Consider the following 25,927-nt stretch of genomic DNA (forward strand, 5'->3'; position numbering starts at 1 on the left):
GCAATCTGCCATTCTTAGTGGGTACCTCCCAGCATGTTTTTCTGGTGCTAGTCTTTAAAAAGTGGATCTAATCCATTAAGCACAGTGTCTGACTTTCTGCATTGCCAGGTTTGAGCTAGGTGGGCAAGGTACTGAGTAGTGCCTGGGGTCTTGATACCTGGACATGTACTGGTGAAGTGCAAACTTTTATTGTGTGCTGAAACAAATATTCCCTCGTGTTCTGGGTTCCTACTGGCCCATGTGAAGGACAGGGGCAGCTCAAAACAGCTGGTGCTGCTCTTGGGCTGTGTCTGCTGCCTCCATAGGCAGCATCATTCTTCTGCAAAGCTCTGGTGGAAGAGCAAGAGGCTGGAAGGAGTCACCTTCTGGGGCTGCTCCAACCCGTGGGCCACTACCTGGACCTAATTTTGGCTTGGGGGGATGAGGGAGAGGAGAGCTGTCATCTCCCCCCTCAGTTCCATCTGGAATGGCATGTGTGCTCCCAGGCATGTGCTGTGCTCACACAGTGCCCAAGTCACCACCCTGTATTAGCTTATTCCAGCACATGTCCTTGTTACAAAATTAGATCCATTTTGCAAATTGCTGCTGCACTAGTAATTGAATTGAAGAGGTATTTTTGTTAGTTTTCTTTCTCTTCTTCCCCCCCACCCTTTTTTTTAACTGGAGTAAATCAGGAATAAGTCAACAGAATCAAGCCCTTAGTGCTTTCAGCAACATGCTCATTTAAATTGGATGCAAGAGGGTGTCTGTGTTTACATTTGGCCTGCCAAGAATCTCTGTTTCAGAAACTGGCTTACATAATATGTCAAAATTGGTTTACTCATTAGCATTGCAAACTGCGTGAAACAAGCCGCAGATTGATAAACTCGCAGCAATATTTGCATCCGGATCTGAGTGGCACAGGGGGAGGGGAAGTTCATTAGGAAACGTTCCATTTCCACAAGAAAAACAAATGGTTTCCAGTTACAGATCTCAGACTTCGTTAATTTTCTGTCTTCCCAAATTTAAATAAAGATTGAGAGGGAAATGTGAAAATCTCTGTTGGCAAACAGGCAGCCTGTCTTAATATTCCCTGTACTGGTGGGCTGTTTACAGCAGAGGCTGCAGGTAGGCTGATTATCCTCTCCCAGCTGGAGCTCCAGCCCCTCTGCCAGGCTTCAGCCTTCTTGGACACCACTGCTGCCTTGATTGATGCTTTCTCTGCAGCACAGGTGGGATGGACACTTTAATATTAATTAATTAACTTTTCCAAATGTGGAATGGTCACCAATGCAGTAGCATGGTCCAAAGGGTCTTTGTTGGTGCTGTCTGTTCCTGGCTTTACCTGGGCAGGGCGAGGGTGCAGTCCAGCCTTGGGCAGAGCTGAGGATCCTGATGTGGTTTAGTGGTGGACTTGGCAGTGCTCTGTTACGTTGGACTCAGTGATCTGAGGGGTCTTTTCCAACTTCTGTAATTCTGAGCTGACCTTATGCAGATGCCTTCCCTGAGTCCTGCAGTATATGCTGCCTGTCCTGTTGCTGGTGTCACTGCATCCCTTTCAGCAACACTGGCCATGAACCTTGCACAAAGTTGATGCAAATCTGCTATATGTATACTGCTTTTCAATAGTACCTAAATTAGTTTGGGGCTTAAATCCCAGGTAGTTTTTTAGTTTGCTTTGAAACTCCCAACTCAAAAATCAGAAGTAAAAAGCTGTGATACAGCACAGAGACATGGCATAGCAGTGCTGGTGTTGGCAGTAGTTCTTCTCGTGTTTGGTGATGCTGAGTGCCCCATCAAGTATTTCAGATGAATTTTTGGAAACTACTCTAATAAAGCTGGAGAAAGGACCGTGCTGCAGGGTCTGCTGCAGCCTGACAAGTGTTTTGCCTTGTCAGCAAACACCAGCACATTTGCCTTCCAGTAGTGTTAGAACTGACCTACAGCATTTGTGGTGTGTTACCAGTTAGGGAAAAAAAGCAGTCCTTGGTTTCTGTATCCTGTGGAGTTGTGTTACTGTGTTGTTTGGAGGAGGTTTGTTACAGGACAGGTCCTCATCTGCCACAACCCACTGTGCTCTGGCTAAAGCTGCATCCCTACATCCCACACAGGTGCCCAGGAGCACACATGTTTTGAGGGCTGAGACATGGCAGCTCTCAGCTCAGCAAAACTCTTTTAATGTATGTTTTTCAAAGTTTTCAGAAGACTTTAGTGAGTTTAAGTAAGCAGTTGTTAGCTGTGGGAAGGGATTTTTCTCAGTGGAAAATGAAATGAGAGGTGTTTGCATTTCACTCTCACACCTTGCAGCAAGAGGCTGGTCACCATGAGATACAGCGCATTTGAGTGCCAGCTGGAGAACTGAATGCAGTGAAGAAGGCCAGGAGCAGTGAGATGCATCAGCTGGGGAGCTGAGGCAAGCTGAGTATCCTCCTGCCATCCTCCACCAATGTGCACCCACAGGCTGGAGAAGAGCTCCCAGGGCTGCGGGAGAGCCAGCATCACTCTTTGTGCTGATGCAGTGGGTGGTAAGTTTTGTGTGGTCCTTGGTCACCTTTGACCACGTGGAGTATGAATGTGACTGCAGAGTGCAGGTCCTGCCTGCATTTATAAGGCATCTAAGGGCTGCTCACACTTCAGGGGGGGAGCAAATGCTGCCCAGCTCTGCAGACCAGAGCCGCTGTGGTGTTTAATCTTCGTGGCTGGCGCTCAGGAGGTGTGCAGGTAGCTGGTGAACGTTTTTGTGTATGTTAAAATGCACCACACAGCAGAGCAGTGCTTCAGCCTGAAATACTCTCTGAGCATCAGAGCATCTCCTCATTACAGCATCCACCAGTATCAGGCTGTATCTGCTGGAAACACAGGGCCACATCGACAGCAGTGACATCTGTCAGCCTGGCTGTGCAGCTCCTGCTTGTGGGAAAGGGGCCTGGAGTACTATACTCATAAAGGGTTGTCAGAGCATCCTCTGTGCCTGGATTATGCCAGAAGTGCCAGCCCCCAACAGATAATAACAACTGTATTACCAGATGAATTCAGCCTCCTTGCTTTTGTCTTCAGGATTTTCCTGTGAATTCCAGTACTTATTGTAAATCCCAAGCCATTGGGGAAAAGCAATTGTGCTCCAATTTTGTAGTGCAGAGAACTGTTGTCACCTCACAGGTGTATCTGTATACCAGCATGTAACTTCTGTCTCCTAATAAAAGGGAAATTTGCTTTATGTCACGTGTATTTGTAAATGTTTGATGCCGTGGGTGAAAAAAGAGGGTAAAACAGTGATCAGCTCAGCACTGATCAATAAACAGCACAGTATGGTTTAGTCTTTGTTACACTGAGTGGTGTTGGGGCACAGGTAAGTGCAGAGCGGACACCTTTCCAAAAGGGATCCACAGATTCATTCCTGCTCTTAATGTACTGATGTCCTGAATGCAGAGCAGAGTTGTGGGACTGGCCTGAAACCCCTCTTGTGAGGAAGTTTGCTGTGACAGGGTGTGGGGTTTGTGTGGAGCTACTGGGGGGAGCAAATGTGGCACCTTCCCAAAAAGTGGTGTTTGGCTGCCACTGATGTGTCCAGCTCACAAACAGGTGCCTGAGCTCATCCTCTGATACATCCTCCTCCCCCCAACACATGTGGCACAGCAAAGATGTTGTTTGCGTGGATTAATAGCACAAAAATTCTCCCTCTTGGTGCAGGGCAACCCATGGGTTTCCCACTGGTTTTCTCTGATACACAAAAAGGGACAAAAGCTCAGATTTCAGGAGGATGCTTTGGAGGTCTGTGCAAGCACAGGGTGTGCTCAGTACACGTGAAGGTATGGGAGACTTTTCCCCTTTCTGGATGGGCTCCTTGCTGCAGCTGCAGGGCAGCTGTCTGAGGTGCAGTGAAAGGCATCTCAAAATGTAACAGAGTCCAAACAGCCCCCAAGCCCCACAATGAGGAAGCAAGCCTCCAGTGACAGTTTGGAGGATGTTCAAGCTTTTCTCAACTTCAGCCCAAAATTGTGAGCTGATTCTTTTCTATGGAGCACACATGAGGACCAAAGCAATGCTGCATTAGCAGTGGGTGGGAAGGGGCTGCATCTCCCAGCCCACCATGGTGGTACCTGCACCACAACAAAGCAATCAGCCCCTCGCCGAGGGGAAACGCTTTCTCCACTCAGGCTGTGTGTAGTCAGTGTCTAATAATATGAGCATTTTGCCATCCCTCTGCAAACAAGTCTGAGGCTGCTGCCTGATTGGTATATCATCTCACTTTCTCTCAGCATTGATTTTCTTGCTCTCCTTATTTGCTTCATAAAAAGCGAGGCAAGGAGCTGATGCTCGCTTGCTCGCTCTCCCTCCCTCCCTCTCTCTCTCTCTCTCTCTCTCTCTCTCTCTCTCTCTCTCTCTCTCTCCTGTGAGAAGCTTTTGGGAGCCTTTATTTTTAGTATGAGACAAACCTTGCTTTATTTCAGGAGACGCAAGTTGGATTATAAATCCTTTTGTAAATGTGTATGGTGATATTTGCTCCGGTAAGTTATATGCATCTCTATTTATTTGTGTAACTGTACTGGCTGGGGGAGAAGTGGCGTTTTTCAGGAATCGTGAAGCCCACAAAATTGTGTTTAGGCTTGGTTTCTTTATAGTCTCATGCTGAGTCAAACTGTTCTGTGATTTTTAGATATGCTGAAATATTTTCAGTTTGTATTTGTCTTTGCAGAGAGGGATGCCTGCTTTGAAAACTTGTTTTGCACTTCATTTTACTGCAGAAACATGGACAATTATGATTAAAGGGAAAAGGAATTCTTATTTATTGTGTTCCTTCTGGCATTTTAAATCAGAGGTGCCTCCAAAATAATGCTGCAATGTTCAATAGAAAAATAAATCAGAGCTATTTAATATTGATCAAGCTGAAGTATGAAATCTGAATGCCCATTACCTTAGATCAATCTAAAGTATGACAGCTTGGCAGCAACATGCTCCTCATCAAAATATGTTAATGAAATAAAGAAAATCTTTAATTAAGAAAATAGTTTACTTTTCAGAGTGTAACACCATTAGTACAGGTCAATAGACTGTTGCTCTGAATTTCTGCTCCCTGCCTTTGCTTTTACAGCTCAGCAGCCTCATTCCTCAGCCCTCTTGGTTAACTTGGAGACCTCCTTGTTACCTGTGAATAACAGCGAGGTGCAGTTATTTCTCTCTTGCCATCATAGCTCCTGGTGAGCTTTCCAGGCAGCACAAGTCAGAGACTGTAATAATAGGCTGAGGAAAACAAGATGTATAGCTTTATTACTTTCAGACTACCTAATACTTGAGTTTGCAGCATTATATTAACTAATTTATTGACACTTTAATTCTCTCATACTTGAACTGTATCCATGAGTCAATAACTTTGGTGCTCCAGAAGTCTTTAAGAACTCCAGCTGTAGCACAAGTTGGAGCTGCTATGAGAACATGTTTGAGTATGTATCTGCTCAGAAAATCAACAGATTAAACCTAGAATAGTCTGCTACTCTCATGATACCAGGGTATGCTAATAGATATATGAAATGTACTTTAATAGATGTTAGAAGGCTGTAACTGAGTTTATTGAACCGACAGGAGAAGGTAAGGTTGTTGTGTAAGCCAAAGCTAAACTCTTCTAAAATCTGGGAGAAATTTCAGATTGCCAATAACTGCTTAGTCATTTTAAGCTGCTTTTGGACAGCTTTAATTGTTCATTCCCCCTCCCCCCCCCCTTTTTTTTTTTAATGTAATAGTTCGTGTGTCTTCTCACCTGCTTGAAGAGCAGCTGATGGGAATATTTGGTGGTGTGACCCTCAGAGTGGCTCATGGGCTTTGCTGGGTCTGTGCCCTGGCTGGGCTGAGCTGATGCTGGTGCACAGCCAGGGCATTCCACAGGCGAGCCCATGTGCTTTGTTCCTGAAAATGTAGTTAATAGGCACTCAGTTCAGAGGCTTTCTGGTGCTTTTGTGATTGCTGCTTCATAAGGACCATATATATTTATGCAGCTGCATAGCTTGAACGTGTGTGCTTGGCACAGGAAACATGGTACATAAAATGTGCCGTGTGCCACCATGTTAGAGAACAAGGTACATAACAATAGTTGTCTTTTTCATGGTCCTTTAGCTCCTCAGGTGTGGAGGGTATGGGTGTCTGAGCAATGCACATCTCACACACTTTATAACCATAATGCTGCTTGCCTGAGAACAGTGTTGAGCATTTCTAACTTTGCTCAGCCCGAGTATTTGGCTCAGTGCAGTCCTTGAGGTGAACGGGGTGATGGTCAGAGAACATCTTTGGGTGACCCAGGAGGGGAGGGGATGGAAAAGCACAGGTCCTGCTCCTACTGTGCAAAACTAAAGGCCTGGTTTTTCTGTGCCACATAAGTCATCATAGCAGAGGTGCCAGACTGCCCTGAAGCCAGGTTGTGGTTTATTAAGGAAGGCAGTTTATCTCATCCTAATAGCTTTGAAGCGGGAAAAGTGGCTTGAAATGGCTGGTTTGACTGCAGGCAGGGGCAAGTCTCATCCCTGTCCCTGAGGGCAGGTTGCCAACAGCCAAGGGGCTTAAGGCACAAAGAGAAAATGTGGTTAAGTATATTGCTGCAAGACTTTCTTTTGGCAGAGGAGCTTTTGGCAGAGCAGAAATGATCCCATCAGCCCTACGTCTCTACAGGGTATGGCTGACAAACTTGGGGACAGGTGAGCTTGCCCTGCTCGTCATGTCATACATACAGAAGTCTTCAGTGTTTGTGAGGTTTGTCTCTGTCCTTTTGCCCATCCTCATGCTGTAATGTGTGGTGATCCTTCATCTCCAGCTACTTGGTGATAGCAGGTCTGGGGGCAGCTGTACCACCAGTACTCAGCTCTCAGACCTTGGAGCAGCCTCCATCACCTCCCCAGGAGTGTGATGCTCACTCTGCAAGGTGACTTCAGGCTAATGTGCAAACTAGGCTTGGTGCAACTGCAGGGACAGGTTCACAGCATGGTGCTTTGCAAGCCTTGGGACTGAAAATTTCTGATTTGTGCCAGTGGGATGGAGGCATCGCTGTCCCCTGCTAGGAGGTGCATCAGGGTTTGAAAGGGGTTTGAAACATTATTATAGGGAGCTTCATTTTCTTTGAGACCTGTCCTTCTGTCTGCTCCTCTAGCAGCTCATACAGTTCTTAGAGAAATTCCATAAACCCTTTAAAAAATTGATTTCTTATATATCTGTCTCCTTCTGAATGTCCAATACTCTTTTTTAGCCAAGTCCTTGTAAGACATAATGAGTGCTTTCCTCACCTCTGTTGATCCTGTTCAGATTCAATAGAAACTCTACAGGGGGAAAGGCATTTGTATTGATATTGGGTAGCAGCTGCCTATCAGTGCTGGTGATGGCAAGTGGCACTTTATTCTCCATGTTACTCTTGATTAAGAGTTCCTGTGGAATTATATGACCATTTTTTTCCTGGGAATTTTTCTGTGAACATAGGATGGTAGATGACAGCCTAACCTGGAGTTTGGTTTTTCCTGATTTTGCTTGTGGGCTCTCTTTCCCTCAGCAAGCTGAGTACAAGTAGTTTCAAACATTGTGGATTTGACTCATTTGTGCATGGTGGGTTGGAGACTCAACTCATCTGGTCTGAGCAGAACTGGGGTCTCTGGGTCCCTCTTGAGCTTGAGGTAATCAGCTGAGATGTGGGATGCAGGCATTTGAGAGCTGTGCCATGGATTGGGAGCAGGGAAGGTCCACATTTCCATTCAGTTATGCCTGCTCCTTCATCCAGAGCCAGTGCAGGGAGCCTGATGTGAGATGAAGAGATGAAGCTGCACCTGCCAGTGCTGCAGCTGTGTGTCCCTGCACAGAAGGCAGGCTTGCTGGGGAGCCCAGGGGCATGTGGTGACACAGTGCCAGCCCTGAAGAAGCTGGAAGTGCCCATGGGTGTGTCTGGGCTGCAGCTGAGGTTGGGGCTGGGAACACACCCCCCTGTAGAACCGTGGAGCTTGCTCAACCTTTATTTCCTTCAGTGTCCAGTGCAGATGGAGGGTCTGGCTCTGCCTGTCCTTAGTTTGCAGATGTGACCAAAAAACTGCAAAGAGCCCTTGCACCTGCAGTGAAACTCTTTGGTAAATGATTTCTGGATCTAGAGACGTGACAGTACTGTGAAACTCTTCAGCAGTCCTCTCCTGTCATGTGCCACCTCTTATTTTGGAGGAGAGAAAAAAAAAAAAAAAAAAGGGCAAGGAAAGAAGAGAAAATGAGAAAGATGTGCTAGGCTGTCTGTAGAGAGAGAGGAAGAGACAGGTGATCAGCATGGGGTATCTGCAGTGCTGTACCTTCCCTCTCCTCTCTTTTCCAAACCGCTGTGTGTGTGTGTGTCAGGGCTGTCTGTCCATCTGTCCCTCAGGCTGGGTGGGTGGGAGAGCCCTGTGCCACCTGAACCTGTGCAGAGGCTCATCTGTCACCGAAACTCCCCGGCGCCATGGCAAAGCAAATATGCTGCAGCAGGCTGTAAAGCTGTAAACATATGGGCACTAACAACAGATTAAGTGAGTGATTTAGTCTAAGGGGCTTGGTAGATTACCATAAAATGTATCTTAATTAGAAAAGCAATCAAAGTTGCACAGAGTCAATGAGGATGAAACATCTCTGTTGGCAACAATGAGTGTTCTGTCCCCCGCACCAGGGGATGTGGATGGCGATGGATGCAGCTCATCCCTGCTTTGGGGGGGGTTTCCTGGGGTTTGCTCAGTCCAGCCTTGAGTGCAGGCTGCCTTCATGCTGGATTATTTGTTCTTTGAGATGAGACCATCCTGTGAGCTGCTCAGAATGAGTCTGATGGTGGACTCGGGTTCCTTTAAAAGCATTAACAAACCAGAAACTGCTGAAGGCGAAGGAAGAGAGCATTTGCACATTTTCCTTAAAACTCTGTACCAGTACCCAAAGATACATCTAAGTGTTTGCCGTGTATAGTACAGCTAGTCCCAGATAAAGGATTGGGGCTTCTAAGTGCTACCATAACACAAATAATTAATAAGTCTATCTCCCTCACTGTGTCCTTATCTTTTCAGTGAGCATGGCCATAATTAGCTTTCGCCTGATTCTAAGTTTATAGCATGTTCAATTGCTTTTTCCATTCTGATTGTATTTTCTCTGCTTCCTTATTTTAGTGGTCCTGGCTTTATTCCACAGGCCAGAGTCTATAGATTAAAAAAAAGCTGGATGTTCATCTCCAGCAGTGCAGATGTAAAGATTGCAACAGCCAAACACATATAGATACATTATTGGTTTTGTACAAGTGTCTGTTTCTTTTCCGGGGTCTGGGAGGATTTGAAGTACTTTGGGAAGTGGCACAGAAGATTTGCAGCAGCTGGTGGCAGCTGAGAGAAAGAGAAAGATGACTGGCAGTCTCAGAATTAAGTATTTTGAACCATGAAAGAAATGGAGAACATCCAGGCAAGATTTTTGAAAAGTTTTTTCTCTTTGTATTTGGAAGCAGGTATGGGTACAGATTTCAGGGAACGTGAATTAAGGGGTGTGAATAAAAAAGAGACAGGCAAGAGGTGTGGAGCAGCACAGGAAGGGGGAGGATGTAGGGGAGCAGGACAGCTTATAACCTGTCCAGATGAAGTGTTTCAGAGCTGGTGAGATAAGAACAGTGTTGTTAGCATTTCCTAAATATGTTGTGTTTAGGTGTTGCTTTTTATGATTTAAGTGTGGGAAGGAGAGCAATACCATCTCTGGGGACAGAGTATGAGAGGAGTGGCAGAAAAGAAGAGGAGAGGGAGGTTTTAATTTTAAAAATGTTTCTTGTTCAAAATGTTCCCTGTGAATTCCCAGAGCTCAGCAAAGCAAATGCTCATTTATAGCCCATCATCTTAATTATTAAAAAATAAATTATTTTTACCATGTGGGCTGATATTTAGCCAGGAGCAAGTTCTTCTTCCAGCCTTTTGCATAGAGGTGGGTTTTGAGGTCAAAGCCAGTTCCAGTGGATTTTTCCATCCAAAACTGGTTTGAGATGAGGCAATGGGCCCCATGTTTGGAGACAGAGCCAGGGCAGGCGTGTGGGACAGCAGGTGACAGGCAGCAGATGACACCAGATAGTTACACTGGAACCTAGGGAGCTGAGAGGAAGCTACTAATGGCCTCTGATGAGCATGGACGTGATAATAATGAGGTTAATGCCCTTTCATTCACCCAGAAACATCTTCAGGAATGTATAATCCCTGCTAGTCAATGGGCAATCATTAGGTCATAAATAATACAGTGTGATTGAAGGACAAGAGCCTTTCCTGTAATAGTCATTTTCCATCAGTGCCGACCCAGGGAGGGTTTGGTTGGAGCCCCCTCACTGTGCCACATTGCAGGAACCCAGCTGTTAGAGCATTTTCTGGCCAGAGGAGCGCTCCAGCCTCGGTTCTGCTGTGTGCATCTGTCACCAGAGCAGGAAAACTCTCCTCAGGAGCCCAGCTCCATGCAGTAGTGCTGGGAAAGGAGCTGAAGCTAATGGGAAGAACAAGGGCACAAATTAGGCGAGGAAGCAGTTCCAGGAGCCATCAGGGAATGTTGCCAACAGACAGTGGTGCCTGGTGGTGATGCTGGGAGAGCTGGGAATGGGGCCGGGCTCCCTGGCTGGGAGAGGGGCCTTGTCCCAGCCCCAGCCCAGGGCAGATGTTGTGCACACTGTGTACAGCGCTACTTTTGCTAGCTGGGTTTGTGGTCCGTGCCATGCAGGGCTGCAGTGTGCTCTAGCCTTGGTTGTGGTTGAGTCCCTGCGCCTGCGTTGGCCAGCCAGGGTTTAAAGACGTTAAGTTTGGGGGCACTTTCCCTTCCCAGAGTGCTTCCTGTGTGTGCATGTCACTCAGCCATAATGTAAATCCCTGTGATTATTAGAGGGAGTAAATCCTACTTGGTAATAGCTTGGATTGTGCTCTGTATGCATTTATATTACATTATGGGCCATTTTAAGCCCAGATGCTTTTGAACCCACCAGGCAAAAGAGGAAACGAGCAGCAGTCCAATGTTTTTTATTTTATAATTAAATGTTTACACTTGTTACACAAGAAATCCCATAACGCAATAAATCCCATATAATCAGGCTGTAGAGGCTGTACAAAACCTGTTGTTTTCTGGAGGGAGCAGAAACAATTACATTTTTCATTAACCCGAGTGTTTGCTGGGTTGTTGCACATCACCTGTTAGTAAAATGAGAATTGACTTGACCTATTAGAAAAGCTCTCTTGTACCTTACCGTGACTTTCCACGGTTTTGCCTGCGGTGGTCACATGTGGGTGGTGCCAAAGCAGCTCATGAGACAGGAGGACAGGGGAAGGGAACACAGACTGGGGGTGGCTGCTCTCCAGGACTCTGGGCACTTGTGATGCTCTGGGCAGTGTCACAATGTGGATCCTGGTAGAGACCGCCACGGTTGGTTTTTTGATTTTATTTTTTTTCTGGAAGTCTAGGACTAGAAAAGCTCTCAGGCCTAAAAAGGAGCACATCTCTACTGCAGTGACATATGTCACAGCATGAGTCATTCAGGGATTATATGTACAAATCTAAACATGTCTGTCCAACTTGTGCTCCCGTGTCCTTAAATGAAAAGGGCACGAAGGGGAAGCTGTGGAGGCTGCAGAGGAAGAGTCATAACTTCCAGGCTGTTCTGAGGGCAGAGGGCTGTAGGTATGTCTGTGATACATCCCAAATGAAGCCATGTACACCCAGTAATTACTCCAGGTACTCCTAAACCTGTTTGCAGGTTGTATCAGTTTTGTTTCATGGAAGACACATTACCCATGTGTCAGTGTCCATGTGCTGAAAGCAATTTATACAATAAATTTAAAAAGCCCCCCAGCTCCTTGTAAATGCTGACCTCAGACCTTTGACTTATGGTTAGAGGTGCTGGGAGAGCTTGGCAGCTCTGCCCAGTTTGTGGAAGTACCTTTGTACTCCAGCAGCTTTTAACTGCATCCAAGAAGAGATGATCTGTATGTGTCTCTATTTTCTGCCTGTTAACTCTTCCATGCATGCTACCAACCTTAGCTTTAGCTTTCAACTTTGTGGCTGACCCATTAAATACTGGATGAAACAGCTTGCATTACATTTTGAACTTAATAAAAAGGAAAGGCATTACACAGATTCTGTCTGGCCATCTGGAGGAGCAGTGTTCTTTACCCCAACGAATGGCTGTCTAATCCTGTCATATACAGTTGGGCTTTATTCTATTAAAATATAATGAGAAAAGACTACCATACCATTATTTGGTGGAGCTAAATGGGATTTTTAGAATAATCAATGGATGATAAATGAAAAAGATAAAGGTTTTCTTCAAAGCAAAAGAGAGAAAATTGCCTCCTTGGGATTAAAGTATTGTATAACCAAGTTATTATAAAATGATCTTTACTCACTAAAAATACCGCAATTTCATTTCCATAAGTTTTTCCATTAAGAATCAAATCAGGTTGTTGGGATTTTTTTTTCATTTAAAAAAATGCTAAGCATTAAATGAGGTGTTGTGCTTTAAACAGAGGATGTTGTAGGGTTCCTGCCTGCTCTGGGGTCAGGTCTTTCCATCCAGGTGGCATCAAGGGCTGCTTTTTGTGGGTGTGCTAAAATTCCAGACAGAGGTTTACTGCTGTAGTTGGCCTCAGGAAGACTCCATGGCCCAGTGTGGAAGTCATGGAGCAGATTGGTCTCCTCCAGGTGGATGACAGTGGCATGTGTGGTTCTTGATGCCCAAACTTTGAGCTGCTCCCTCATCCCTGGAGTTTTCACTCCACACAGACCAGGGCTGGGCTGGCACAGGAGCCTTCTTAGCAATGCTGCTATTTATAAGGTGGGGACACTAAATCCCAGCAATCAGTGAACTGTGGCTTTAGGGTTTGTTTCTCAGCAGGAGCAGAATATATTTCAGCTTTCTCCCTGTGTAGCTGTTGAAGGAAAATGACTCCAGCTAGTTGTCACCCCCACAAGAACTGCGTCGGCTGCGATGCTATCCACCTCCAATTCATCAACCAGTCAAGTTGATATAATTAGGAATCCCAAAGTCAATAATCTGATAATCTCCAGTGCACAAAGGCTTGTATGTAGGAGAAGTGATTCCAGGAAGTCTGCAGCTCAGATCCGTGCAGGAAAAATGCCAGATTTTAAAAAAGAAACAGGCAGAGACCCAGAGGAGAGAGTGCTTCCTAATCCTTCACTGGTGACATATTTTGGGCCATCAATTCTGCAGTAAATGTTTCTCATACAGTCATTTAGTGCCTTCAAACCTTCCCTTTGCAACCTTAATAACAATGTTCAATTACTGGTTCTACCCTATAAATAAATAATCTCAGTTTAACGAGACACTCTGCTGGGTGAGCAGTGCGGGGGGGGACGTCTCCAGAGCCCTCAGAGCAATGTGCTCCCTCCTCGCTCCACACACACTCTTGGCCACAGTGGGAAATGTAAGGCAATGGAACATTTGGCAAAGGTTTTGCAGTCTCTCTGTTATGGTGGTATGGAGAGAGGGAGGTCTCAGATCCAGAAATTATGCCAGAAAAATAGGTCTGCTTTAGAAACACTTTGAACATGTAAAATGACTAATAATAGTGCAGGCGTTTTGAATATTTCAGGTTGCTCTTTAAAAATGTTAAGAGTTCCACTTGGCTTTCCAGTGTTAGGGCAGGAGTAGGGGACTGGGGGGACCTCTTTGGGAAAGCATCCAGCAGGTTCATTCCCATTTTCCTTCCTCATTGCCAAGAGAAAACATTGGAGCCTAACCACATAGTGAACTGTGTCCCTCACAGCCTGTTTTTGGCCACCACAGCTCCAGGCAAGACTAACACTTTCTTTTTAAGATCTTGCCCTCCTGGAGAACCCACCAAGGAGCCCTCAGGCAGAGCAGATCCTCTCCTTTGCAGCACAATAGGTTTGGGGTGCATCCCCAGCACGTCTCCATCCTGTCAGCCAGCAGGCTGCTGCACAGGGCAGACGTGCTCCCAGAAAAAGCAAGTGGTTTATATAGAATTTTCATCAATTTTAAATGACAGTGTTGTCTTCCTACTGGGATGTTTCAGCTGTAACATGTGCCACATAAGCCTTTTAACTTGCCTTGTCAGGAGCTGTTCTGCCTTCCCCTGGTGCGCAGAGCAGGACTGTTGCTCAGCAGGCATTGCGGGGAATTGTCGCAAAGCCAAACAGGGAGAAGCGATACAAAATCCTCCTGTTTTTCCCTTCCACGGTGGGATAAGTGATGTCCAGGGTCCCATGCTAAGGCACTACCAACTGCTTAATTCACAGCTGGGACTTGGGATCCCTCAGGGCATCATCACACACCACAAGCCCCTGGCCACTGGGTTGGGAAACAAAGGAACCAGCCTTGAGCCTGGATAAATGACAGCACCTGAATGCTGAATTACAGGATTCATTGCCATTGTGTTGAAACCTGGCATTGAAAGAAGGGAGGTGGTTCCATAAATCATATGATGAACTTTTCCCTCCCCTGTGCTGGTGTGAGAAGCAGTTGTGCTCTGCTGGATGTTGCATTGCTTTTTTTTCTCAAAGTGCTAAGGAGCCAACTGGTCTTTAAAACATGCTTGTCTGATTTGACAGGGAAAGCTGGTTTATTGTTGCACAGTACCATAATAAATATAATTTCTGTTGGTTAAGTTATACTGTGGGATTATACTTCTTTATAAAAATATACCTATAGTCCAGGCCAAGGCTGGAGGTCAAAGAGGGAATATCACCATAACAGGATCTGGGAATGGTGTTAATCACTTTACAGAAACTCATTACCTTCTCAGCTTTGTGTCTGAGACCATGAGGAGGAAGGATGATCTTCCAGCCAGGCTAGGCTGGACATGTGAGATGTGCATTGCTCCAGTCTGTGCTGAGATGCACAAATAATGTTCCTTCCTCTCCCTCCCTTCGGGCTGTGGCCTCATTGGGTGGCCTGGTAACTGCTTCCATAGCACACACTGAACTTGTGGGATGGTTTGTGTTATCCCACACAGAATGTGGACCCCTGATCCAGGCTGGGAACAGGCATTTTCCATTTCCCTGCAAGGATCCAGGCACATTTGAAGGCAGCAACCTCCCCACTGTGTAACAATGGCAAGGCAATAGCTGCAGCTGCAGGAGGGATGGAGAGCACAGGAAAAAGCAGGGTTTGCCCTGAGTAGTAGCCTGGCACAGCCAGGGCAGCAAGGATTTATTGCCTCAAGGGCAGCAGGTTTCTCCCATTCCAGGGAATCCAGGCACAGGAATCAGGCTGTCAGGCCTGAGCCTTGGCAGGCAGCAGCCATGGGATAAACAGAAATAACTGCAGCTGGGGAGATTTATCTCGTGTGTAGGGGGAAGCAGGATGTGTGCACACTTGCAGATAGGCCTAGTGCCGAGTGTTGATTTATAGGCAAAGAGTAAATAGGAACATGGGGAAACACTTTCTCTTTCTCCATAAACTTTTCAATTTCAGAGCAGCCAGATTCAATAAAATTATCTCACAGATGGGGGTTTTATTGAATCTGGCCCATAAAGCTCCCATTATGGGGTTTACAACTGCCATTTACACAAATCCTGCTATAATAAAATACAGTGGTGTTTACAGTATTCCTGAAATGGCCACAGAATTACTGTGTGCACAAAAAAACAGCTAGTAATTCTTGGCTTATTGCTCCAGGCACTCCTCTGACAACATAAAGCAGCACAACTTGGGGTGGGGGGGAAGGAGAAATGCAGAGGTGGGAAGAGAAGAATTATGCTGCTGCTTGGCCAGGATACCCCAGGGAAATACCATTGATTTACTGCCCTCACTCTGCACTCCCTTGATGGAAACTGTAAATATGCTTCCTAAAGGTGCTTTGTGCCCTCAGCATGGGGCTGTGGGCACTGGCTGGGCATTACTGGCAGCTGGGTGATCCCAGCCATCAGCAGCATCTGCTCCAACCACAGCAGGGAGCCAAGCTGGAGCTGGCTGAGGCATTGCTGACATTTGGTAGAAAGGTCTGGTAGCATGGTCCTGGTCCTTTTCCTTTTCCCACCTGCCTTGTGGGTGCTGGGTAAGGGTGGGAGCCGGTGGTTGTGCCTGGAGGGGTTTGCTGAAAAGCTTCTGGTTAAGAGCTGGTTGTGGGGCTAAAGGGTGAGTAAAGGCTGCATCTGAGCTGTCTCCTGGTGAGAGTCTGCTGTCAGAGATGTTCCCAATAGGGGAGAGGAAAAACTAGGAATTCTGGAGGAGATGCTTCCTGGGAAGGAATGGCCTGAGCTGTGTTTTTGGGCATGGCTCTATGCCCTTGGTGAAAAAACACGATGACACCCATTATGCTGATTTCTAATGCGTGATTAAAGGAGAGGCATTTCAATTGCACCTCTTTACTCCGCTTGTCCCCTTGCTGAGAGGTTTTGCTCTTTCTTTATGGCAGGTCTCACACTGCTGGCTTTCAAGTTCCCTCTTTATATATCACTGTTAATCTTTGTGCCTATGTACCTGCAAAACATTTGCATTTGCAACTCTGTTAATTAGGCCAGAAAGCAGGTCAGCGTTCCCTCCTGTTCTCCTTAATTTATTGTTTTCTGACATCACCTCACAAATTAACCTGAGGTGATTAATGCTGATTTTCAGTGCTGTGTTACATATAAGGGCAGAAACTTCTTGTGTGTACAGAGGAAGTGTCTCATTTAGGATGAAGGAACACTATTTAAGTTGTAGTGAAAACATTTATTTTGTGACATATTTAACAAGTCAATTCATAGTGAAGTTCAGGTTTCCTCTTTTTCAGTGAGCTCAGCAAGAAAAATTGATTCAGTCAAAGTTTTTATTAACTTTTCTTGTCATTTGGTGCCTAAATACCTTTACAAATCTATCCTCCATGTATGATATACCCTGATCACATTGGAAGAGAGTGGCAGGGTGGAATCTTGAATCATCCTCCTGTTATTCCCCGTGCTCCATCGTGCTCAGCACATTGCTCTGCACCCAGGGAGGGTTGGTCTCCCTGCCCCAGTGTTCAGGTGTCACCCCTGTAATCTGTCACTCTCTGGGGAAAAGGTGCACATGCAAAGCTGAATTCCAAGGAGGATTGTGAAACCTGGGGCTTTGTTTATGCTGCAAATTGGGAGAACTAAGATTAATGGCATGTTTTGCAAAGCCTTGTACAACAAGAAAAGATCTCATTTTTCTATTTATTATATTTTCAGTCTGTTATTTTGCCATTACATCTGCTTGCTGCATAATTTTTCAGTGTCCAAAAACATGGTTTCCTTCCCAGATGTGTTCTGTCTTCCTTTCCTCTGGGTTGCTGATTTTAGCTTATTTAGTTGTGGCTGGGATTGGGCATTTGCTTGCCATTTCCCTTATCTGCCCGTCTGTAGATCTCACAGTAATTCTGTTAAAACTAATGGAGTTACTTCAGAGCTATAGTGCTGCAATCAACAAAATCTAACCTGTCCTTTAATTTAAATTACAACTGCATAAATTGTCCCCACTTCTACTTAGGATCATCCAAGGAGGCCTGCACCAATGGTGTTTGAAGATACCCATGCCTGTTTCCAATTCTTTTCTTTGAACCCTTGATATGAAAGCTTATGTGTCTCTGCCCTGCATATTCCCTCCTTCATTATTTTTCTCCTGGAAGATTAAGATGTGGTAGATTTGCATCAGAACCACCCAAGCTCTTTTTTCCTTTCCAGTTTGCCTGACTTCAGCCAAAGTCTGTAATTCCTTTCTGCTTTGCAGTCAGTTTACTTCACCTCTATGTCCACTTTGGATTATGATAGTAATTTAGGAAAAGTAATTTTAAAAAACACTGTGGTTTTTTTCTAAGTCATACACGAGCTGGGAGAAGGGCAGCTCAGCTCTGTGTTTTGCCACAAAATGGGATGGCAGCTGTGTGAGCTGTCTGGGTCTGCTACTGCTACTTCTGGTTGCACCTTTTAAATATTTCTGCCAGTGTTTTGTTTGGGTTAAGAATTACTCATTATGTTCAGTCAATATTCATCCTTCTCTTCTTGTCCAATGTCACCTGTCAGTGGGGTGATTTAAATAACTGCTTGGGTTGTGAATCCCAAATGGGGTTCAAGACAGGAGGGATGAGCTGAGACACCTGGCATGGACAAATGGTGATGTGTCTGTCTGTGTGGCAACAGAGCTTCGTGTGTCGTGGTTCTCTGCTTTTGGGAAGGGTGCAGGGATAATGTATGGCAATGCTTTAAATGCAAGCAGTGATGGATGACCTGACCCGAGGGGGCCGGTGCTGCAGCTAGAGTTACTGCATGGATCTGCTTGTGGTGGTCGCTGAAACGAAATAAAATAAAAATGTTGTTTGTTTTTGACAGCTTTTTGCAATCTTTGCATTTGCAACATGCGGCGGGTACTCTGGAGAGCTGCGCCTCAGTGTGGACTGTGCAAACAAGTCAGAGAGTGACCTCAGCATTGACATAGCCTTTGCCTACCCCTTCAGGTAACCCCGGCTGGCTCGCGGCGGTTCGGCACTCGGGGGCTGGGGCTGGCCCAGCTCCACTGAGGTTTCCTTCGTTTATAGCAGATTGCAGTTAAGCACCAGGCTGGGGCTCCAGAATTTTCCTCTGGTGTGCAGGAGGAATGAATTTGGCTAGACCTGGTGTGGATGGGGCCATGGCAACTGCTGGGAATGGCAGCTCAGCGGAGGAGAAGACAGATTCCAGAGCCCTGTGGAGGCCAGGAAAGCTTGGGGAGTGGAAAATGGCAGGCAAGGAAAAATGAACAACACATCATCCCAAGATGAAAAACTGTAGTGTAGCCATTAACTTAAACTGGAAATGAGAGAGGTTTCCCATCAATTGCAGTGGCAAGGATCTGAAATAGCTACTCCAAGGGAGGGGGAAGCAAAAAACCAAAATGAGTTTGAACCATAATTTTGAAATGCTTTTTTGAAAATTTTATTAATTGTCTGTTTGCATCTCTTGGTGTCTGAATGCTTTAAACCTAGTGATTTAGGAAAACAGTTTTTATAGGTTTTTTATGGTTTTTTTAAGTACATCTGAAAACTGTAGTATAGTTATAAATACATATATATATATATATAAAATGTTCATGCCATTTAAGATCCTGCTTCAAAAGAGCATTTACAGTTTTCTAGTTTTAGATATGCCAAGTCCACTGCAGAAACTGCTCACATTTGTATAAGGGATTTCTTCAAGGAATTGAGATGATTAAGAAAAGAATGCATAATTCAATCTCAAGTCTAGTACACTGTGACTCTAAAATTATTTTTCTTCCTTGGGAAATCACATGCTGTTTTGCTTATGATCGCTGTGCACAGACCAGACTTGAAAGCATCTATTTCTTTAACATGTTCTAAGATACAGCAAATTCCAAACAGTGGGAACTGAATTTGATTCCTTGAAATGTTATTCTTGCCTGACATACATTTATTACTCCAAAAGTCACATTTCCTGGTATTACATGTTTATTTTTTGTCTTAAACATGTCCACATTTTCTTTCATTTCTGCTTAGTATGCATGGGAGAGATCCTGAAAATTGAGTTATGTGAGTTTGTAATTTGATTCACTTCCAAATAGGTCATTTCTCCAACATTCATTACAAATACACCCTGTAGTGAAGTGCTTTAAGTTTACACAATTATAAAATACTATTTTATTTTAAAAGTTAATAAAACAGAGAGAAGTAGCCATCAAGTGTCTCCTGGTGCTTCACCGGGCACATTGACCATTGTTTCTAGAAGGAAATGGCTGGATCTGCAATTTCCCACAGTTTTACTTATTAGAAAACTGGAAGTAATTGATGGATAATGTAACATTCCAGCATGTTGCAGACATGATGGAAAACAAGGTTTATTTGCAGGAGGGATCCAGCTGTGGCTGTGGCTGGCCCTTGAACTCAGCATGCACAGATGGGATGTCTGGCATGTACAGTGGGGTGGTTGGCTACATGGTGCAAATATACCTGAAATGTGCAGGTGAGAAGGGAGATGACACTTAGCTGCTGTTATAGGAGAAGCATGAATATACTCAGATTTTGTGCAATTTGAGATTTTGTTTGGACACCTGAGGTATATACAAAAAGTGTCCAGAGATACGCAGATTACATGAGGCAGCAGATGTGTGCCTGGAAAATCCGGCTCAGTGCTACCTTGGTGTCATCTCAGTGTTTCATCTAAATAGTCCTGTGTCTTTCTCATGTGTTTGCTATTTTTGCTTTTCTTCAGTGCTCCCTCCACAGAATGGAGATGGGATGCTCTAAAAACAGAAGTGAGTTTAGTTGGGAAAGGCAAGATCTCAGAGCAGTGAATCTGCTTGGAAAAAGCAGCTCAGAAAAGTTGAGGCGCTCTAATCAAGACTGTGCTCCTGGGGCTGAAGCTCATCTCCCTTCATGGGCTTGCAGGCATTGTTAGGTAGGATGACTTTCCCACCAGTTGTCTTGCATTCAGGTCCATCTTCCCATGACATTTTCGTTTCAAATGCCTTCACAGTCCTGATTATTGGCTGTCAACTGGGGGAGGTGTAGGTGGAAGGAGAGAAGCTGCTGAGCATCTGACACCCTGCTGCTGTTGGGGCTGTCAGCAGTGACACTGAAGCAGTCAAAATACCTGAGTGCTGCTTTTTATGAGCTGCACCTTCCAGCATGACTTGAAACGAAGAAAGTCGTGCTACCAGCTGCTTTCATTTCTGTTGCTGTGAATTTGAGGCTTTATTTTCTTCTCCCAAAAGATTAACTGCTAGACCTTGGCCAGTAGATGACAAGCACTGAGAGCTTTAAGCTGGCAAACAAAGTGGTAAGGCTGAATGGGACAGCTTGGCAAAGCAAGAAGGCTTGGTTGTTTTGGAAATGAGATTGAAGGAACCTGAAAACATTCCTATTAAAGCAAGATCACAGTGGGGAGGGAGTCTTCCAGACTGAAAGGATGGACATTGCACTTGCTTCTGAGGCCAATCACCTGAGCTAAGGAAAAGGAGGATGCGGGAGGGTAAAACTAGTGCTGGTGGCAAGTGAGGGTGATTCATGTGGCCACAGGCCAGTCTTGAATGCACCAAAGCAGCGCTGCATTTCTCAGCAGGTAGCTCCAGATGCTCCCAAAACAAAGGACAATCTTCACACCTGCTTATTGAGATTTTTCTCAGCCCCAACCTACAAATAGCAAAAGTCTCCAGCAAGAAATAAAAATGAGTCCAAGGGAAATAATTAGTACAATTAGACAGAGAGTTTTGAAACCTACCTTTAAACTAAGATTAATTCTTTCTTGTTTTTTTGTTTTTTTTTAAAGTTATGATTATATGGAAGTTATGCTTGGCTTCTGTTTTGTCTTATTGCTGTTGTAACTCTGGTAGCAGGAAATTGTGGAGCACCAAAAGGAAAACCCAAAGAAACCTTTTTAATGAGGTGCCTGCTTCTCATTTCTGCTGGAATCACTTTCTTAGGTAGTTCTGGACCTGGATTAATTTTCCCTTTGAAAAGGGGGAAGTGAGGAAAAGGATAAAAGTGTACTAATCACTAGACACTAGCAGAGCAATCTGGTTCAGTGGTGCTTTTGCATGGCTGGGAGACAGGATCCCTGGGAGAAAAGCCCATGTGGTGGTGCCTGTGCAGGGTGGTTGTGTCAGGAGTGTGAGGAGGCTGAGCCATTCCCATCTGAGCTTCTGCTCTGAGCTTGTGCTACTGGGGTGCTGTAACCACTGAAGAGTCTCCCCAGAATTGACATCATTGACCCCAAATCTGGCTCCACCATCTCTTCTGGAACAGATCAGATGGATGCTTTTCCATCCACAATTACACTGATTCATTTAAGCTTCCTGCAACCCACATCCTGGAGTCACCCTGTAATGTGGAAATTAACGTGAAGTCTAAACCCTAATATCCTCCAGCAGTGTCTCCTGGAGCTCTGCCACACTCTTCTACAGGTCCTGCCAGACACTTCCATGCCTAATGTGATATTTATAAAGATGTTTCAAATATTCACGTGAGGTTTTTTTCTCATTTAGGCCTGATTCTAGTTTTATCACAAAACATTTCTTCCTTCCTCATGTTTTAAAGCACAAATCAGCCACTATTCTGGGTACCTGTATATGAATTTTGAAAGTTTTATAAGATCAAATATGGAATAAATTTCTCTGTCCCTACAGTAGCAGTTTTTCTCTAGCATTAGGATCTGTGCTTGATACAGTTTTTTGCAAATTTGGCACACATTAGGATGTTCATTAACTTGACCCTCACCCAGGCAATTATTCTTTGAGGGGTGGAAAAAAAATTCAGCATCTTGGGATTATTTGTTGGCCTCACAGTCCATCACCCTTTCAGATTGGATTTGTCACTTACCCAAGTGCCCTGAAGCAATATGTTTTGTCTGTAATAAGAGTCCTAGTGAAGGTCCTATTTGTTTATTATTTTCTGTGATCCCAGCAACATTTTTATCAGGTACTTTGGGTTTACTTTGATAATAAGTGATTGAATAGTACACCTGTGTACATATTTGTTACTGGTATTCACTATTTTTAAGATGCTTTTTCATCAGTCCTCCTAAAAGCATTTTTGTTTGCTTACTGAGTCAGTACTGGAGATTTTTTGCTACATAATTATTTGTGTCACAAACATGATGTTTTACTTGCAGCTGGCAGAGTTGCACTGAAACACTTGGGCTTCTTCAAGGAGTGATTTAAACGAACCTTTGCATCTCAGAAGCGCTCTGGTGATGATGAGAGGTACTCTGTGCTGATGCCATCACCTGTTCTCTGTGGTTATGCCCTGTCCTGGCCAGGGGAGGAATGCTGTGCCAAACCCTGGCTGTGGGTGATGCTGGTGGGGTCTGTGGCTCGTGGGAGTCCCATGAGCAGAGGTGATGTGCTGGACAGGTCTGCAGGGCAGTGGGAAGGGAGAGCCATCTCAGTCCAAGCCCCTAAGTGTGCTGCCTGGTAAGTCTTGAGGCAGACCCTGGACTAAAATCTCTTTGCCTGTAGCTTTTGGAGGTGCTTTAACCCAAGCCTGCATACGCAGTGTCTGCCCAAGTTAAATGCTGCAAAGGAATTAATTTGGAGTATCTCTTGTCTTTTCTTGGGGCATTCATCCTGAAAACTACTTGGAAAATATTGGCCTAGAGGATGATGTTGTTAAATTTTAAACAGTCTCAGCTAAGCCAGTGGTTAGGTGAAGTGTGTGCAGAGGTGTTAGGAGCACTGAGCCACGTTACTAAAAGGACAGAGTAGGATTTCCTGGTGGTGCTAACTTGAGACCTGGGTGAAAATAAGTCTTTGCATATCTTTGTATCACAGCAGTGAGCAAAACAAATGTTTTCCATTTTATTCTAGATCACCTATTAGTATCTTTTCAGTGTGCTAGTAAAGCTGTCTCTTCAAGTGATTCTTCCTTCTGACGGAAAAGGAAATTGTGTTTTATGGGAGCTTTTCATTCACTTTAAGCATCTCATTTGAATAAAGACATTCCCATTGAGCACCCTTGAAAGTGTTCACCTCATCTGCATGCGATGGGTAGTCTAGTCTTCCATTTGAAATATGACAGCCAGATCTAAATTGCCTGCTTAGAAGCTACAAATGATAATTAAGGAGAGAGCATCTAACTTTTTGAGCTTTGCATCTATCTTTCTTTGGAAAAGGCTTCTGCTAATGTTAGCACATTTCTGTGCCAGTGTGTACTATCCTTCTATTTTTTGTAATCCATTTGTAGTAAATTTTTCTTCAGAATTCAATGAAAAACATTCTGGCTGAAAGATTATAAATGTCTGTGATGGCTGGGAGACTGAGAGCTGCTGATAAATAGGAATTCTTTCAACTAAGTAGTTGCCTGCAGTGCTGACTTTCAGGCGGCTGTGGTGAGCTCTGCTCCTAGACTTCCTGGGAGGTTGGAGATAGGAAGGAATAAAGTCATGGAAGCAGCTGAACTCCTTAAGGTTTGTGTTTTATTTTGGCTGTCTTCATCTTACAGAAGATGCCACTTCTGCAAAACCAGGCTGTGGCCTCATAAACCTCCTGTGCATAGACAGGAGCAAAAGCAAGCCAGCAGGAGTTGTGCACTGGCTTCAGGTGGAACCTGTGCCAAAATGTAGATGCCCCAGTTCCCAGGTGGATTTGGCAGAGCTCCTGGAAAGGTGAGAGGTGCTGGTTAAACTTTGCATGACCCATTCCAGCTTAATGAAAGGATAAATCTCCACCCTGGAACTTCTTAGAACAAAATTTGGTGCTTTTGAGAAGTATATTTTGCACAAGCACGAGTTGCAGGGATGATGGGATGGAGTTCAGAAGACCACAAGCTGTGTCAGAGTGGTCCCTTCTGGATCTGCAGTAGGCTGGTCCATGAAAGCTGCATTAGTTTAATCCCTTTTCTTGCCAAACTGTGACCACCTCATCTAGAATGACAGATCTGAGGTTAACAGCTGAACTGATGAGGAAAAATGTTCAATAATACATCAGCTAAACTGAAGATTTTCACCAATATCCCTGTTATATAAACTAGCTGTGTAGGATGGGCACTGAGGGCTCAGTCAGGGCTTTAATTATCTGTAACAACTGTTTCGAACTCTGATCTCAGCAGTGCTTTTTATACCTAATTTTGACCTCTTAACAAATAATTTGGCTAACCAGAACTTCTACATTTTAACTACTGTTAGCAGAAAGTGGAAATTATGTGAATGAGGGAGATAATGTTGCATCCTGTTGAGTAAAATTCAGAAAATCCTTCAGGTTACAAATATCTCTGATTGTGACACCACGATCTCATGATGGGACCAGGTAACATTGGATAGTTGTTTATGTAGTGATGCAAATGTATGCCAGTGGCATTTCCAGGTCCTATAATTTTCCTTGTTCTATGAACATGATGACTTTTTTTAAAGATAATTAAGGGTTACCTTCCTTCAGAGACAGTAGCAAAGTTTCCCAGAGACTAGAAAGCAGTTTGTCCCAAGAAAATAGCTCAGTGAAGGGAAATCAGAGTATAATGCCACTAGTCTGTACCACAAAGAATGCAAGTGCCCAGTCTGGGAAGGTAGTTGGGCTATAAAGACTGGTGGAGCATGTCTTTGAGCACTGTGCTCTGTTTGCACAGCATGTGTTCCCGAGAAGAGCTGTGAAATTATCTTGGGAGATAAATCTGGGTCTTGGATAAAGGCTTGGAAGTGGGGTTGGGATCACCCACTCAGCTTTCCGAGCACTCCCAGCAGCATGTGTTCTATAATGAGCCTTTTTTGTTGGCTTTTTGGTGCTACGATGGAGTAGTAGGGTTTGCATTCCTGCTACGTGCACAGTCTGAGGAGGCTCATTCCCGCGGCTGGTGCTAGTCTGGGTGTTTCTTCCCCCAGGAGTGTTGTGCAGGCTGTTTCCCAAGAGTTTTGTGCATTTAGGCACAGGGGTTGGGTCCTGCAGGGGGATCTCAAGCTGGGGGTATGGCACTGGTGCCTTCTCCCCACCACCAGTGTTGTCCCTGTTCCATGCCTGCAGACCCCGTCCTCAAAAGGACGTTCAAAAGAAGTTGTGTAGCTTCTCTTCCTGGAGGCCTGAGCACCTCAGAGGGGTTCAGACTCACTGTCTTAACAGGAGAAATGAAATGAGGGTAGAGGGATGGAGCAGAGGGACCCATGTGGTGCTCAGCTCTGGAAAGGCATCGAGGTGAGCCTGCTCTGAGATGCCTGATAAACCAGCATTGTAGGAAAATTGTGCTGGCCAAACATCTGCAGCACAACTATGTGCTCGTGAGGGCCAGGAACCTGACAAACTAAGAAATCGAAAGTGTTAGGAGGGAAGTACTTTATATTATTTTGACTGGACATAAACCAGAAAAGAGTGTAGGTTGCTGCAGCTTTCCTGGTTAGCTTCCCAGCAGCATCTTCTGGGGTTTTTTTGGTTATGCTGCTCTGGACATGGATTTGGATGGGTATAAGCTACTGAAGTCAGCTGTGACAAAGCTCCATCTTTGGGATGGTCAAATGTCCAGGTTAGGAGCTAGGAGTAAATATTTGTAAGATGATGTATGTATTTGTGTGAAATAACTGGTAGTGTTGA

At 44.8% G+C, this 25,927-nt stretch overlaps 1 protein-coding gene across 4 annotated transcripts in view; it reads left to right on the forward strand.

Moving 5' to 3' along the window:
- The window catches only part of SYNPR (synaptoporin), a 99,708-nt gene that overhangs the window by 53,851 nt on the left and 19,930 nt on the right, over positions 1-25,927 (forward strand). For 2 of the 4 annotated variants that reach the window (XM_005522018.3, XM_014251784.2), the window contains exon 3: positions 18,259-18,383. In XM_005522018.3, the coding sequence (XP_005522075.1) occupies positions 18,259-18,383 (125 nt within the window). Of the gene's footprint in view, positions 1-2,286; positions 2,505-4,354; positions 4,488-18,258; positions 18,384-25,927 lie in introns of those variants that run through there. The other 2 variants (XM_014251786.2, XM_088061923.1) reach the window with 2 other exon arrangements.

Source organism: Pseudopodoces humilis, chromosome 13 (assembly GCF_049639895.1).
Source record: "Pseudopodoces humilis isolate 2021_Gansu_Grassland_sample_001 chromosome 13, ASM4963989v1, whole genome shotgun sequence".
Taxonomy (NCBI): domain Eukaryota; kingdom Metazoa; phylum Chordata; class Aves; order Passeriformes; family Paridae; genus Pseudopodoces; species Pseudopodoces humilis.